The sequence below is a fragment of the Astatotilapia calliptera genome, chromosome 23 (genome assembly GCF_900246225.1).
Source record: "Astatotilapia calliptera chromosome 23, fAstCal1.2, whole genome shotgun sequence".
In the NCBI taxonomy this organism is placed as follows: Eukaryota; Metazoa; Chordata; class Actinopteri; order Cichliformes; family Cichlidae; genus Astatotilapia; species Astatotilapia calliptera.
In genome coordinates this window covers 31,586,894-31,602,390 of record NC_039323.1, presented here as the reverse complement: position 1 = coordinate 31,602,390, position 15,497 = coordinate 31,586,894, and the positions used below count along the sequence as shown (strand labels likewise).

The following is a 15,497-nucleotide window of genomic DNA, read 5'->3' as shown; positions in this document are numbered from 1 at the left end:
ATCATTAGTGATCTCTTGCACAGTAGGTTACATTCATTATGGCCACAGATGAAACAATTCATAACATGAAACAGTTATCACTGCTTTTTTGTAGCAGGAAGAGCAAACACCATTTTTACACAAGTATTACTAGCTTCAAACGAAAATAGGAAACTGAGTTGTTGTGCACCGTTTCAGAAACATGCATTCTCCACTGCAGCTGGGTCAAAAAGAAAAATGAGAACTTCATTTATTTCACTGTGTTTCAGAATATCCAGTATAACCTGCTGAAGAAGTGATGAAAGCATGAAATGCAATTGAAACGATTTTATTGCTAATTTGTTCCACAAAAGTGAACCAAACAGACACTTTCTTGCTTCCACCCCCCCTTTTGGTGGTATGAAGTTTGCATGGTCATTTACAAGTCTGTTGAAGTGTTCCAAAACCATGTGGAAACATTTTTTCTTTCAGTCAGAAGAGATTGAGGGATTCTGATTTGTGAGCCAGGTCATAAAGCAAAAAGGTTCCATTAAAAGTGAAGCTTACAGGCTGCAGTCTGTTATGAGATTTGGAACATTTGAAACATTATGAAGAACAATGGGGCAAAAAAATTAACTGCATAATCTGTTAGACAGTAAAAATTAATGTAGAATAAACAGTAATGTAGAAAAGCATAACACACAGACTCAAATTACTTCACACACCAATTAGAAATTACATAGCCAGACACAATTAACAACATCATTCAACCTTTTCTTTTGTGCAAAAATATTTTCCTTAAGGAATGAAACTATTAGATATGATGACGTGATGGCACATTGATGTTTTCCTTTCCAAAAGGATAAATGGTAAAATACAGAATAACGATGATTACTGAAGAAAATACAAGGTTTGAGAAGAAAAACCTACATTCAGGCCCTGAAAAGGGTTTTTTTTGTTTTGTTTTTTTTTTTTAAATTGAAGGTGAACTTCTTTTCTAAGTGCAAATCGTCGCCTCACAACTCGCAAAGAATTAGGTACCATAAAAGTTTTTGGTCACGTTTCACCGAACCTTTCCCTTCCAAACGAATAGTAAGGGCCAAGTTATAGTCCAATACTGGATGTAGGCCACATATTGATGATATAATCTCCTATGTATGATGTAAGATTGTGATTGAGATGAAGCTATGATATATTTTAATTCTTCTTCTCACATAAGAATATGTGATAGAATTTTTGCTCCAGTCTTACATTTTCACAAATTTTCATTGTATGATTTTGTCCAAGGTTGCCTGGATGTAGCTGTTAAAATTTGTATCCAAAAATCAGCAGTTTCATCAACATCGGCATTCTCTAGAAGCCAAGCAGATTTTGTTGAAGTCTGGCTCGGGCAATAATCTGTTAAACAGTCTTCCTCAACCGGGCTGATTCTGTTGAGATTGATACCCATACAGCTGCTACATATAAATCTGACTGTTTTGGGGTTTTTTTCCTGGACATAACTCTTTAAAAAAAAAAAAAAAAAAAAAAAAAAAAAAGGGTGCCTATTACAAGTTGAAGAATCAATCTATGACTTCATGTCCACAACATATGTGACTTGTGTTGAAGTAATATCAGCCAAGTTGAACTAGCCCATATTTTTGTAATACCAATGTCAAACACAAGAGGGCGCTCTGAGTCAATCAGGCAAGTCATTAAGTATGCATTCGTTTTAATGGCAATCTAGATGCCTCTTGAGGACACAAGGGTGTGGCTAAACAGAAATGTGAACCTAATTCAGTACACCTGTTGTTAAAATGCTGCCTCCTGGTGGTGAAAGTGCTGATTTAACTTTTCAGAGGGTAATGACAAAAAGTACCTTTAAATGTAACAGTATTTTGCAAGTTTTGAAAACTGTAAACTTATTTGACCCAACCAACATTACGTGCCAGTAAAGAAGTGGTTCAGCAGCTTAAAGTAGCAAGGTTTTTGATAGTTTTTGTACACCTTTCTGTTTGTGTGGTACAATTTAACGGAAACATTTTAACAAAAGTAATAAATTTGCCTTTAAAAACAGATTCCTACCGATCTGTTTGGTCAAGGAATTGGTTATGAAAACACATGAAGCTAAGGAATCATTAGCTTCTTGCATTTTCTTGGTCTCTGCTAATTTTCTTGCTAAACAGATTAACAAAAGTGTCAGCACTCTGTATAACCTAGCACTCGCTGAATCAACAGTCACTGGCAAATTAGCAAACGCTAATTCCTGTCAAAACTAGATCTTAAGAGTGATAAACATCTTGAAATGTCTTTTGCAAAAGTACATAATTTAGTTTTCATAGTGAAGAGATACTCCTATGTTTAAAGGGTTAGATTTTAATGGCCTAGCTTATAATGGTATTATGACAAAGGTTTGAACTTTCCCAAGAACATTCTCTATAGCATAAGAGGATTGTGAAAAACCATTCCCAGATCTCAATTGTGGGAACAAATCTCTGTCCAAAAAAAAAAAAAAAAAAAAAAAAAAAAAAAAAAGTATGCATATGTAGGAATGTGTAGGCTTACAAGATTTCTGGTTTCTGTTCATAGTCCATTAGCCAAATAGCACTGGCCAGTTTAATTTGATTAGGCTGTTTTTGCATTCAGGTGAACCATCTGCGTGGCAAATAAAACAAGGAATGATAATTAAACTTTTTATTAGCTTCATCTTTTTTTTTTTTTTTAAATGTAACTACATCAGTACACAGTGGCAGGCACACAAAATATTTTTTCCTTGTTAGCTGCTAGCCACACCATTCTCTCCTGCAGCTAGCTTGTCAAAAGGTTTTAGCTATGGCTACAGCTGATGACTCTTGTGTTTGCGTAGCCATTTATTTAATAACGCTTAAGAAATATTTCACTTTCAGAAAAGTGCAAAGAGGTGTTAATGTGCGATAACTGCATACTGAATTGGTTCTTCTTTTGAAAAAGCCCACCTGCAGTGCTGTGCCCTTTCCCAACTTAGCCTACTGCCAATTAAAATAATTGCATTTTTACAATTCTATTGCAAAAACCGTCACATGATCCAAACAATTTGACAAGACGTCCCAAACTCGTCACTGTCATACTGTTGCAGATTCATGATTAGCCACTTTAGCTTACATACCTGCTTGATTATCGTATATATGTCAAAATAAATAGTGTCTGAGTGGAATTGACCAGGAAAGGGTGATGATTTTTCCCAGTCGATGATTGGTTCCAATCTCAAGAAGTTATTGACCAAAATATTAAACAGCAAAAAAGCATCTTCATTTGTAGGCATATTAGCCACTAGTGCTGCAAATTGTTCCATGGTTTCTGTTTAAAGATGGCTTTCAAAAAGCAAGTAGTCATGGTGTGCCAACCTTATACCCCCACATTTCTCCAAAATTATTTGGCAAACCAATTATGATGCACAATTTGGTCCAGAGAAAAAAAAATTGTACAAGTACAAGCTATGACACTGTTTGTTAAGCAGAATGCAGACAAGGAAAAAACAAAACATTTTAAGTAATTAGTCCCTCTTCTTTCTTCCCCCCCCTTTTTCTTTTTTTTATCTTTATGACCACTCCAGCTTAATTCTGTGGGGTGGTGAAATATGTCTGTGATCCGCAGTGATAATTCTGTGGCGTAGAATAATAGTTACTGTGATGGTGATGGTGGTAGTTGTTCTGGGGGGTGGAGTAGTAGTTGTGATGGTGGTGATGGTGACTCTGGATGTTTCCATAGGCAAAAAGGAGCGGCGCAGTGGAAGATGGTGGCTGCTGGGCAGATGACACCCCTGCTGCTAAAGGTGCATTACATTGGATGGAGCCATACCAACTAGATGCTCCTGGTTGAGGTGTGGTGGACAGGAGACTGAGGATGGGAGAGAACACATTTTTTTAAACGACGAGCTTAACATGATTTAAAAATGGTGACTTTTAACTTCAAATGTTCATACCCACCTGGCCCGATCAGTCCTGTTATTGATGCTTCTGGACAGGTCGTCATCGCTGTCGTACCGCCGGGGATTGTCAAAGAAATAAGCCCTGGAGCTGAAACTATGGCTGTTGATCATGCCTCCTGGAGCCTGAGAGATGCAGACATATTTAAGTTTTGTCTCAAATTTACAACTTTTGAAAAAGTTCACATGAGACAGTATTTTTAACTTCTTAGTTTACCAGGTTTTGGTTGGGTCTCTGGACTCTAAAGAAAACCACCACTAAGCTGGTAGGCAGCAACTCCCAGAAGAACAGAATGATCCCAAACACAATGTAGGCTTCACCGCTGATCTCCTGTACGTCAGCCTTTAACAAGAACACGCTGTATTACAGATATTTTCTTTGACCTATAACATATTGAAGGCAGCAAATAACTGAAAAAAAAAAATTTAAAATAATAATAATAATTAAAAAAAAAAAAAAAAAAACTTAAAATATTGAAATAATAAAGAAGGCTGAGAAGCGATGGATACCACTCTGATATCAAAGTTCCAGTTTGTAGCTAGCGCCATGTAGCAATTATCGCAGCTTAGCCTAAATACTGGGAGCACGGAGAAACTGCTAGCCTTTATATATTTAAAAATATGGCTTCCAACTACCTACAAATTTACACATGTACCTTTTTTGTAGACAAAAAAAACTCCAAAAGAAACAGTTAAAAATATTTACTAAATTACCAAACCTCAAGTTTCTATTCCTTTCAGTTTGTATGCTAAGCTAAGCTAATCAATTCCTAGCTCAAGCTAAAATAGTAGGTTTTAATTTTATTAATTATCTCATAAACATACGTTTAAAAAAAATTTTCCTTGTTTACGTAATATTAGAACAGATGGGTGGGGTCTCATGGAACTTAAAGAGAGGTTAAAACAGCATATTTCTGACAGACAAATATCACTCATGAATCATGCAAAGCCTCTAGCACCCAATATGGAATGATATTGTCGGCCAAGATTAGGTGCATGCTAATCTATCATTATCAGCATTTATAATATTAAAAAAAACAAAAACAAAAAGGAGGTGAACCACCACCACAAAACCCCCCAATCCAAACCAAAACCCTTCAACCATGTTTTGACTGTTGATGTTCCATGCTGTATCCACCAGAGGGCAACCTTGATCATCATTGACAGCAATGCAGATGTTTAAAACTAAGGAGAAAACAAGCTGAAACAAGTACTGGATTGGTTTATATCAGGTGGGCTATACTTAGTACACACTTATCGAATAGTTTGGCTAGTAATTTAGTGGCAAATAATCTTCATAGACAGAAATACCAAATAATACATATTATCATTAATAATAATAATAATAATAATAATAATAATAATATTCACACAATTGTTGTCTGTTATGTGTATGCGTATATCTTCTCGTGATGTAAACTGAAAGTGCTCAGACGCTACACAAAGGGATAGAAGAATATTAGACTGCCAGATTAAGGAAATAATATCAGATTACACTCCTGTTAGAGATCTGTTACTGTTTGTCGTGTGCAGTACCTGCCCACAAAATACACAATGGAATGATTTAAAAAGCTCTGTCCATCTCAAAGCCTGAACTCAGATGTAGGTCAGTTCACACAGACACATAGTTATTTATAGCAAACAAAGCCCTTTACCCCATTAAGTATCATCTTACCAAATCTCCTTAGATGGACTGTCCACACACACACACACACACGATATATCTATAACTTAACACACATGATACAGTACCTGATCAGAAACACTGTACCAGCCATAATTAAAGGGACTGAATCGGTCCTGTGGGGTCAGGGCCACCACCACCAGATTATAACAGGCTCTGGACATGAAGAGGAGAATCACCATGGCACCGATGGCTGTCGCTTGGCACACGGATGTACCCTAAAGGAAGAATTTCTGCACTTATTACAAGCTCACGCATCAGCCGGCCAGCTTTCCTGTAATGTATTGTCAGATGTGGGCCACCGATGTGATCCACCAGTACAACAGATGCTTTAGCGTGACAGAAATGTCTGACTACAGCCAAAGATTGAACTATAGGAGAGATATGATATTTTCTCATTGGATTTCTAAGGTTGTGTCCAGAGAAGCACCTTGTTCATTCATTCACTATTCCCTGTGTAAAGGTTACTTTATAGTTTTTATACTTTGGTAGTGTAAAATAATTTCAAATTTTGGGACTTTTGGGAAAGGAGGATAAAATATCTCAATCGCCCCCATGTGGCTGTTTGCAGAATAGCTGATCATATTTTTTTTTCCCCTGATAAATTGTTTTTTTACGTTATAAAGACAGTTTATATCATAAAAACAATGGCAGACTCCTGCAGATGGGACGAAAATATGCAGGTTACAGTTTTCTTCACTTCCCAAACAGTGCTGTTGGAAAGTGGATGATCTGAAGACACTGAATGATCAGCATCAAAATTATTAATTCCTAATATCTCACATTGTTGAGTATTAACTGTATTTATTGATTAGAAGAAAGTAATATCAGTGTATCTAAAGAAAAAGCAGCTGAACAATTCATGCTTTTTTCTTTTCTTTTTTTCCCCTTCTACCTTTGACTCGAGATAAACGTTGGCAGATGACATCTTGGCGATCTTGAAGATGCACACAGCCAGAGATATGGCACACAGCACAAACAGACTGTCGTTGATCAGGACCCGGGCCAAGACTGCATGTCTGACACTCCCATCACTGGAAACACAGAGGTTATGCTAATGTCTTTAAATACTGGGATAAAATTCAGAATTAAAACTGTGCTATGAATGAATGTTTTCTCCGTTATTTTCAAGTAAGTAGAAAACATTCAATTGACTGTTTTGTTTTGATTAAAGGTTTTTGTGTACCTCGGGGATTCAGAGTGTTCAAGAGCTCCTTGCACTAACAGTGCACAAGTCAAATTCACCACCAGGAAAAATATACTGAGACACAGGAAGAACAAACGTAGGGGAACCCTGGAGAGGGAAACAGACAAATACAGACAGGCAGTAAAAGGATGGCCAAAAATGTGACGTTATTCACACACAACTTATTAATATTCATAGTGTTGAAGCTGCAATCCATCTGCGCGCGCGCACGTGTGTGTGTGTTTGTATAAAGAATAAGAAAGACAAAAGAGAGACTCTAGCCATAAGCAGAAGAAGGATCTTATGACTTATTCTGAATTCTGTCTTAAATAATCAAGGTTAAAGGGAATACTGCATAACTAAATGCAGTTTACTTAAAAACACAAATATTACAGATTAAAAAGAGACTTACTTGTACTTTGTGAGCTCTGGTGAATACTTGGCTTTAGCTTTAAACATCACCTGAGAAAGAGACAATGATATCACTTTTATTACAATTATAGGGCAGATACTGTACATTAACAGTGTACTTCCAGTCCATACTGTTATCATTGGCATTTAGTATAATAGCTTTGCATGCTGTAGCCCCCTCAGTTCAGCCCATGTCTCAGTTTAGCCCCTCAAGCTGACTTTCTTCTCATTGGCTGCCCCAATGATCGCAAATAAATGATTTAAACAACAGGTAGGTGGGGCTTCAGTGTTCACAGCTAGACATCTATGCCTGACCCAGCCATATTAGGGATACCCACTGTCAATTATATTATATAGAGCCAAGAAAAAGGTAATCTGTCTAAAACAGAGTTTAGAGCAGTTATAGTGACACCTTTTGGCTGAGCAAAAGATAAAGAAAAACATCATAGGGGCAAAGATGTTACTTCCACAGAAACCACTAACAGATATATGGACATATGGCAAGTCTTTTAATCCATGCACTGTTAGCTTTTCTAGTAAGACATAATTTGGACTTTCTAGCTGAAGGTTAGACAGGATCACATTGTGTGCTTTTCTTTTATATATTGTTGATTTTAGAAATTACATTTCTGTATGTTTGGGCATTTTATGACTCACTGATTATCACAGACTGTCCCTATGGAGCAATAAAACTGTTCTCTGACACAAGCAGAGCCAGTACAGCTGCACTTGCAAAACCTCTACTGGTTGGCAAGACTGTCATGTTGCTTTAAATATTATCAAATTGCAACATTCACATTGTAAAGGCAAACTAGATGTTAGCCAGAAACTAAATGCTAATAACAACTACTAACTGCTCTGCTGTATGCAGATGAGTAAATGAAAAATATGTCTATAGCCATCTTCCCCCCCCCATTGACACAACAGAACACACTGATCATATAATTTAGAGAGTAGCAACACAAAACATAGACAAGTTCTTCAGGTTGGTCTTTAAAGGTATTTTTTTCAGTTACAGTGTGCACGGGTTAATAACATTTTCACCACTAAGGGTGATGTGTGCCGTTTTTCTTCTAACTTTTGATATTTCTTTGTTCTCTACCTACATTTATGTGCCACCAGTGCACATAATGTGCTCCCAATTATTAGCCTGTTTAACTCTTATGGTTCAAATTGGTACTGCATGACAGTATGACCCAGCCCCAGCTTAACTTGAGTCGATTACTCTCTACAACAACAGAAAGTTAAAGATCCCCCACCCCTACATGTCTTTGACTTTTACAGCTCTGGCTAATTTTATAAGCTAATTTTAGATAATTTTTAAACATAGGAACCCGTTAAAATACTTCACCTGTGACAATCATATTTTTGTAACATCATAAAAATTTGGAATATTCTTTAAACAGTAAAACAGCTAAAAATGAAATAAAATGATGTTAGCTGCTATGCAATGCTATGCTATACTATGCTAACTGCTGCACACAGCACAAAAACGAGCTAATAAACTGCTGAGACCTGCACTACACAAGCTATTGACTCTCAGCCACCTTGTTGCCAACATCTTATCAGTAGCTGCCTAAAAAACATTAACCTGTGCCCAAGTCCAGCTTAAAGGTACAAAAGCTGGAACACAGACATCCACTGATCCAAGTTCACTCGCTCCTTGGAATGAGTCCCTTTTCATAGATATTTAGCAAAACAGTCTTTATTCAGCGATTATGAGGTACAAACAGGGAAACGCCAACATTTGCCTTTGAGCAACGTTAAATGAATCATCATCCATTTCTGACATTACTATATGTTACATTTGCACTGGACACACAGGACACTGACCAAGTCAACGCTGAGTTTAAACACACACATGGACACGTACACACATTATCAGTGAGCCTTTTGTGTGAGAATGTAGGCCAGGAGGAGGTAATTGGTAACCTAGAAATGAAGCATCAAGGCAACACATGACTACCAGGGTGTATACTTTATGTGCACTATGTTTCTGCATGTAGGTTATGGAATTAAAAAATAAAAAACCATCTATATAAAATGTCCACTTATCAATACTTTGTCTTTATTAATAAGTAGACAATGAGAATAGTTCAATTTGTTATTGTGTTTTCTCTCAGCATAGGAAACTCATCACTACATTACACTTTTTGTAGGAAGCAGAAAAAAAATGTATAATAATGGGAAGTACATCACATGCCAGGAGTCACAGCTAACTCATCAGAAAGACACTATTTCCACACATGCATGTCACACAGCAGTTGCATGATAATATATCAGACCTCAGCTAAAGAGGCAAGTGAACATTAAACAGTGAGGTGGAAAAAAAAAAAAAATCATTCAATACTGTTTGAAAGAATCGGTCATGTGTTTCAATAGTAAAGCCCTGCAGATCTAAAGGTCTGTGATGATACTATGAAGCTCTTTTTAATGCATTTTCAGAAACGAAGTCAAGTTAAGTCAGAGTATTTGCTGAGAAATGAATGCCAGTCTATCGGCATAGAAAATACTGGGTACAATTTTTAGGCTCGCGTGCAGCTCTGTGCTCTCGTACAGGAGTTCTAACATGAAAAGCGACACAACACACATTTTTAAATACTGCTTTATGTTTAAGAACTGCCTTGCAAGATGGAGAAGTAGTATTTAGACTCTTAAATAAAAGCAATGACTCTGCAAAAGTAGAAATACACAAGTATTAGCATCAAAACATTAAAATACCTAAAGTTAAAATATTCACTATGCTGGGATATAAACATATCACTGGATCAGAATTCTTAATTTGGACCTTATTTTAATGGCGAGATGATCTGAATTCCTCCTATTATGCTGCATATTTTCATAAGAATCTTATATATTAGCAGGTTTAAGTTTTTAAATCTATAAAATGCTAAATATTTCAATTACAAATGTTACAGTAGCCCTGGGGCATTTGTCACGACCCTAAGAGGTCCATACCTGGACTCAAAGAATAATAAATTTCATTATTTTTGACAAGACATTTATCAGTTTGGTCATTTTTCAATAACAATAAGATTTTGTTTCATGTTTTTAAGTGTGGAGTTTTCTTAACAGTTTTTACAGTAAATGATATCGTTTTGTGGGTTTTGATAGTCAGCAAAATGACCCTTTATGAGTCACTGTCACATGGTTAGTGAAGACGCTTCCAGTTAACCCTGAGTAAGTGTCTGCCATTGATTTCCAGCATTTTTGGCTTTTGTCCCATTTACACAAGACAATATTTGTCTGGGAGTTAATATTAACCAAAGCCATATTTCTGATATCCATTCATGCAAATTGTCACAAGGTAGTTTAATGCAGAAAACAAGCAATAAGCAATCGCAACCCACAAATTCCAATTCTTACCAGCTAACTCTGTTTTATTTTTTGTAACAAGCAAAGTGACAAATAAAGCTGAAAGTTTGTAAAATTATTCAATTCTTTACAAAGCACAGTTGAGTTCTTTGATGCTTCATTGCTGTGAGTAACTTTGCTTACATACAGGCCAGCTGAGCCACCGCTGGCGTAGAGATAACAATGGTGGTCAAACAGAAGAAGTGAGCAAAAAGTGTTTTCTGCTATTACTGAGCCTGCAATAGTTTACTGCAGAGAGAGCGTTCAGTTTGAGCTGTATACACTATAAGAACATATGATTCAGATATATTACTCAAATCTGGCCAGACCTGGAAATGTTCATTCACTGGGCTGGCCTGTCACATGATATTCCAACATGGGTATATTTAAATTTAGATTTAAATCTATAGTGACAACAAAGCAAAACAAAACTATATGTGACATGATTCATTTTTGTTATTTCAACACAAGGAAATGTAATGCTAATTTTATTCATATTAAAAAGGAGCATAGTTTGTGTGCATTTACACATAAGCAACAATGACTAATCAGCAGTCATAGGACACCATTGGTTTCATTACCAAACCTCCACTTAGCCAGTTGGATGGGCTTCCTTTTTACTCTCCCTGTATGTAAATGAGACATTAGTGAACCAGCCGAGAGTGTGGAGGTGCTTCTGACCAGACGTCAAACCACAAGCTGGAAATGTTTGTTCACTGGGCTGGCCAGTCATGTGACAATCCCAACATGCGTAGATGCATTTGGCATGAGCAGGTGTTAAACAACTGCGTCCGTGACAGCAAACAGGGACATTTTCTTGAGTCCAATCCACTTACTGCACAGGAAACACTAATGGAGGTTAGAAGCAAATGCAATCCACCTTCTGTCACCCCAGGACATGAACAGAGTCTATTTGCAAAGCTTTCAAAACCAACCCAAACTGCTTCAAACCAGTCCGCCCAGAACATGTAGGCCAATGGTGATAACACTGGCCATATTTATTTAGCTGCGCATACATTTTTAGAGGGAACCCCTGCTATTTTAGACACCACGTAATGAAAAACTGGCTATATCAAATTGATAGCTTTGATACTGTCACTTTATGACAAATATTTCAATAATAAGATTGAAGACACTTTTATATCCATCCATTAAGTATTGATGGAATATCACTATTACTATTTTTAGTAGTAGCAGTAATAGTATTGGCCAAGTATGACATTACAATTAGCAGCTGATTAGCTTAGCTCAGCATAAAGTGTGTTTAGGCTTATTAGCATAACAACTAAAACTGCAAGCCTTAGTTTCTCCAAAAGTAACAAAAACAATTAGGAAAGCTTAATAAACCAAATATACAAGAACATGTATTTTCCGCATGTAAGGTTTCCGCAATCAGAAATGTTCTTACATCTGAGAATGACCACTTCGCACTAATTAGCCACTTTAATAAGAATACCTGCTCTCATCCGCCAGTCACATGGCAACAACTCACTGCATACAGGCGTGCATGACGATCGAGACGACCTACTAGAGCAGGGGTGTCCAACTCCAGGCCTCAAGGGCCGGTGTCCTGCAGGTTTTGGATGTGTCCTTGATCCAACACAGCTGATCTAAATAGCGAAATGACCTCCTGAACATGTCTTGAAGTTCTCCAGAGACCTGGTAATGAACTAGTCGTTTGATTCAGGTGTGTTGATCCAGGGTGCTATCTAAAACCTGCAGGACACCGGCCCTTGAGGTCTGGAGTTCTCCACCCTTGTACTAAAGTGTAAACGTGAGGATGTATCCAAGAATGGGAAAGAAAGTGACTTTAAATGCTGCATGATTCTTGGTTTCCATATAGGCTGGTCTGAATATTTCAGAAGCTGCTGATCTGCTGGGACTTTCCAGCACAAACACCGAGTGCCACTCCAGTCTTTACCCCAACTTTAAGATAACAGGGTCTGAATTTGATGTAGACAACATGAAAACGTGGCTCAATCCTACCTTGTATCAACGATTCATGCTGGTGATGGGGTTTTAATGATGTGGGGATATTTTCTTGGCACTCTTTAGTCCCTATAATACCAATGGAGCATTGTTAAAAATGCTACAACCAACTTGGGTATTGTTGCTGACCATGTCCATTCCTTTATGACCACACCGTCCGCATCTTCTGATGTCTGCTTCCACCAGAATAACAACGATTTAAGCTTTGTAATAGGACAACTATGTGACAAAGCTGAAATACTCTTAAACTTGTGTCTTCGTCACCAGATCTCAGTGCAATGGAGCACCATTCAGATGCGGTAGAACAAGAGAATCTCATGACTTTGCAGCAGACAAAATCTTCAGCAACTTTGTGATGCAATCATGCCAATCTGAGAAATGTTTTCAGCACTTTGCTGAGTCTACGCCACAAAGAATTAAGGCAGTTCTGAATGTCAAAAGAAGATTCAAACTGGAACTAGTAAGGTGCACCTAATAAAGTGGCAGATGAGTCCAGCACGTTTTATCGTGCATTCAATGAATCTCTGAAGGTGAATTAATTGCTGCCTACACCTTTGATGCATGGTCCGCTAAAAAGTATTCATAATGTACAAGTATGTCTATGTGAAACACGTGATACTTGTTTATTGAAATACAAAGCAAACACTGAGCTACTGAATCTGATAAACTATCATGCAGCTCTGAATTCATGACACACAGAAGATGTATTATCTGTAAAACCTTTGACATACCATTAACCTTGTGCCTGTCCCTCTATGTAGCTCTTACTTTCTACAGGTGTGTCTTGTGATCTGTGCTTTCTGGTTCACCTGGTAAGTCTCTCTGTCTTTAGGCAAACCCAATCTCTTTCTAGGCTGTCCAATCACCCTATTAAACCTGCAGCACAGTTATACCTCTTTCCCCCCCATAGAGACGACATTTGACGACCTCCACTGTACTCTCAATGACCAGTTTCGACACTTCAGAATATATCAATAAAGACTTGTTTTGATGACCATTTGAATGGTTTCTGGGTTTTTCCAAGCGTAGAGACCACCCTCACTAATTTCTGGTGCAAACAGTCATTTTGTTCTATATGCAGGCCTAAAATATAACAGCAACCGCTCAGTTCAGAAAAGAACTTCAAGCTACTCCTAATAGTAGCTTGATGAGTTTGCGGTGTTAATATCTAGTTTAGAAAATCCAACATAATGCTCATTTTATGTATTTTGCTCCCCTTTAGAGTACAGAAGGCTCTCTTTAGGTTGGGCCTACCTACCGTTTGACTGTCCAGTTCCTCTCAGTGTCTCGGTCATATACACCCTGTGTTTGTAACATGTGGTTTAAAAAGTTAGCATGCCAATGTCCTTCAGCTCAAGCCTTCAAAGACAGGATTTAGTGACATCATAGTGGCAACATCCATATAGTCTGTTATTAAAACTTTTCAAACTGGCAGCACAAGACCTTAAGAGCACTGGATCCTTCACTGATGATGTGTTTTTCCAGTCCCCTGTGACTGACATTTGCACTAGACAGGTGGATAAAGGCATCCCTGACCAACTGTAAGTGCTTATGCTTGCATTTAGGGCCAAAAGAAGGGAAAACTGCAGTGTCAGCAGTTTAATGAAATCTGGTATCTCATACAAACCCTGTACATCTCACACACACACACCCTTACCTGTGTGAAGTAGAGGTTGAGCAGGCAGAGGGTGAAGAACTGCAGGCAGACGGGGAAGCAGTAGAGCAGCCAGTAGGCCAGAGGCTGCAGCTGGTTGGCCTGCACCACATTTTTAAAGTAGAAAGAGAAGAGCGTCGTCCGCAGCGCTGCCCACAGCAGGCACAGAAACAGAAACACACTCTGATAGCTGAAACGCTTGTGTCCGTAGTGCAAAATGAGCCAGAGCTGCAGGTAGACGAAAACAAACAGGAGGGAGTAGAGGACGGTGTAGACGGCAGTTAGACTGAGCTCCAGTGCTGGGGAGACTGCAGCTCCGGAGGACTCCTTCAGTGAGGTAAACAACTGGGAATGAACCTCCTCTCCTGCCGAAAACATCTCCGCCGGCGGCTCGCACTAACACATGAGGTGCAGTGAAGGCGAACACACTTCAAAGTGGGTCAGACCTGGGCTAAATTCACTGTGGGTGACAAAAAAGACGAGGGGGTGCGGGTGAAAAATTGCGAGAAAAGCAGTTTATTCTGAAAAGAAGTGGCATTGTGGAACTGCGCTGTGCTTTAAATTCGCTACGGGTCTGAAAACGAAAAAAAAAAAGGCTGGATTTAGTTTTTTCTAAAGCGCCAGGTTAGAATAACAAGACAGAGGAGAAAGAAAACAAGAGAGAGGTCCCCTTGTGATTCTCTGCAAAGCTGCTCTCTGCAAAAAAACAACTTGAGGGGGGGGGGGAACCTCCAGATCAGCTGTGATGCAGTTATATAGACCCGCCCCCTCGGTCCCAATTAACAGGGAAACTGGCTCTTCGCAGGCCGCCATCTTGGCTCCTCACCAGCCTTGTTTTATTGGAAAACATCTGACTCCTGAGCCGGAGGTTGTAGCTGTTTTCCGAACACCCATAAGTGAACGTCAGTGGCACACCCACATTATCAGAACACCGCTTCATTGGCTCATCAGGCCGCCCAACCTCCAGAACTTCCTTCCTTCATTGAGTGACGATGATGTCAGCTGCGGAAGTTTCCGCCCCCTGCGCGCGTGTGATTGGTGATTTGCTCAAGTCAAAACCCTTCCACAATGTGTTTGGTTCAGGGATGCCAGTGGGTGTCTCTCGCAAGCAGATAGATAGATAACAGATAGATACTGTTGGCTGAAAGTTGGGTAAAGGAAAAAGTCAGAGGCACCAAAACGTCTGTGGTTTCAATATAAACGCACATGCTAGCTTTACGTTAACTAAAAAAAAGAGAGAGCAGCCTGTAATTGTTTTTCTATTTTGTTTTCAAGAAGTCACAGCTCCTTTTGTCTGTGAAGGTTCTCAGTCATCCAG

At 38.5% G+C, this 15,497-nt stretch overlaps 1 protein-coding gene across 2 annotated transcripts in view; it reads right to left on the bottom strand.

Moving 5' to 3' along the window:
• Positions 1-2,616: 2,616 nt before the first annotated feature.
• gpr137c (G protein-coupled receptor 137c) overlaps positions 2,617-15,497 on the bottom strand; it is a 14,762-nt gene continuing 1,881 nt past the window's right edge. The window contains exons 2-9 of one of the 2 annotated variants that reach the window (XM_026158265.1): positions 14,183-14,639; positions 7,184-7,233; positions 6,772-6,879; positions 6,481-6,619; positions 5,654-5,803; positions 4,119-4,244; positions 3,903-4,027; positions 2,617-3,813 (exon numbers count right to left, since the gene is read on the bottom strand). In XM_026158265.1, coding sequence (XP_026014050.1) covers positions 3,531-3,813; positions 3,903-4,027; positions 4,119-4,244; positions 5,654-5,803; positions 6,481-6,619; positions 6,772-6,879; positions 7,184-7,233; positions 14,183-14,557 — 1,356 coding nt within the window. In that variant the 5' untranslated portion in view covers positions 14,558-14,639 and the 3' untranslated portion in view covers positions 2,617-3,530. Of the gene's footprint in view, positions 3,814-3,902; positions 4,028-4,118; positions 4,245-5,653; positions 5,804-6,480; positions 6,620-6,771; positions 6,880-7,183; positions 7,234-14,182; positions 14,921-15,497 lie in introns of those variants that run through there. The other variant, XM_026158264.1, reaches the window with a different exon arrangement.